The 704-nt window shown below is 63.6% G+C and overlaps 1 protein-coding gene across 1 annotated transcript in view; it reads left to right on the forward strand.

Moving 5' to 3' along the window:
• LOC104530775 (myogenic factor 5) overlaps window positions 1-620 on the forward strand; it is a gene marked incomplete at its 3' end in the record, with an annotated part of 768 nt that extends 148 nt beyond the window's left edge. Inside the window, exon 2 of the mRNA XM_029086890.1 lies at window positions 1-620. This exon is cut by the window's left edge and continues 51 nt beyond it. Coding sequence (XP_028942723.1) covers window positions 1-620 — 620 coding nt within the window.
• Window positions 621-704: the final 84 nt, after the last annotated feature.

The following is a 704-nucleotide window of genomic DNA, read 5'->3' on the forward strand; positions in this document are numbered from 1 at the left end:
CCTGCCTGCCTTCGGCGCCCACGAGCCCCCCGAGCCCGCCTGCTCCGAGGAAGAGGAGCATGTCCGAGCTCCCACGGGCCACCACCAGGCCGGCCACTGCCTCATGTGGGCTTGCAAAGCCTGCAAGAGAAAATCCACCACAATGGACCGGCGAAAGGCGGCCACCATGAGAGAGAGGAGGAGGCTGAAGAAAGTGAACCAGGCGTTTGAGACCCTGAAGAGGTGCACCACTGCCAACCCCAACCAAAGGCTCCCCAAAGTAGAGATCCTGAGAAACGCCATCAGATACATCGAGAGCCTCCAGGAGCTCTTGAGGGAACAGGTAGAAAACTACTATCACCTGCCGGGACAGAGCTGCTCCGAACCGACCAGCCCCACTTCCAGCTGCTCGGACGGGATGGTAAGAGAGGGGCAGGAGCGATGGGGCTGTGGGGACCCCGGGAAGGCCCGCGGTCAGGTGCCTCTCGTCTCAGCGTCGTGGGGCCGGTGCCATGGGTGTGGGACGGGCCGAATGCAGGCGTACATCGGGAAAAAGCTGACGGTTTGGGTTAAAACAGGCCCTTTCTCAGATTTAACGCTGGGCACGTACGTGGGCTTTCCGGGCATGGATGGGGGGGACGGTAACGCAGCCGGAGGGTACGCAGCAAGCGCCCCAGCCCCGGGCTCGCCCCCCGCTCCAGCTTAGCGCGGCGCAGCAGAGGGGT

This window comes from Antrostomus carolinensis, unplaced genomic scaffold (genome assembly GCF_000700745.2).
Source record: "Antrostomus carolinensis isolate BGI_N321 unplaced genomic scaffold, ASM70074v2 scaffold33890, whole genome shotgun sequence".
In the NCBI taxonomy this organism is placed as follows: domain Eukaryota; kingdom Metazoa; phylum Chordata; class Aves; order Caprimulgiformes; family Caprimulgidae; genus Antrostomus; species Antrostomus carolinensis.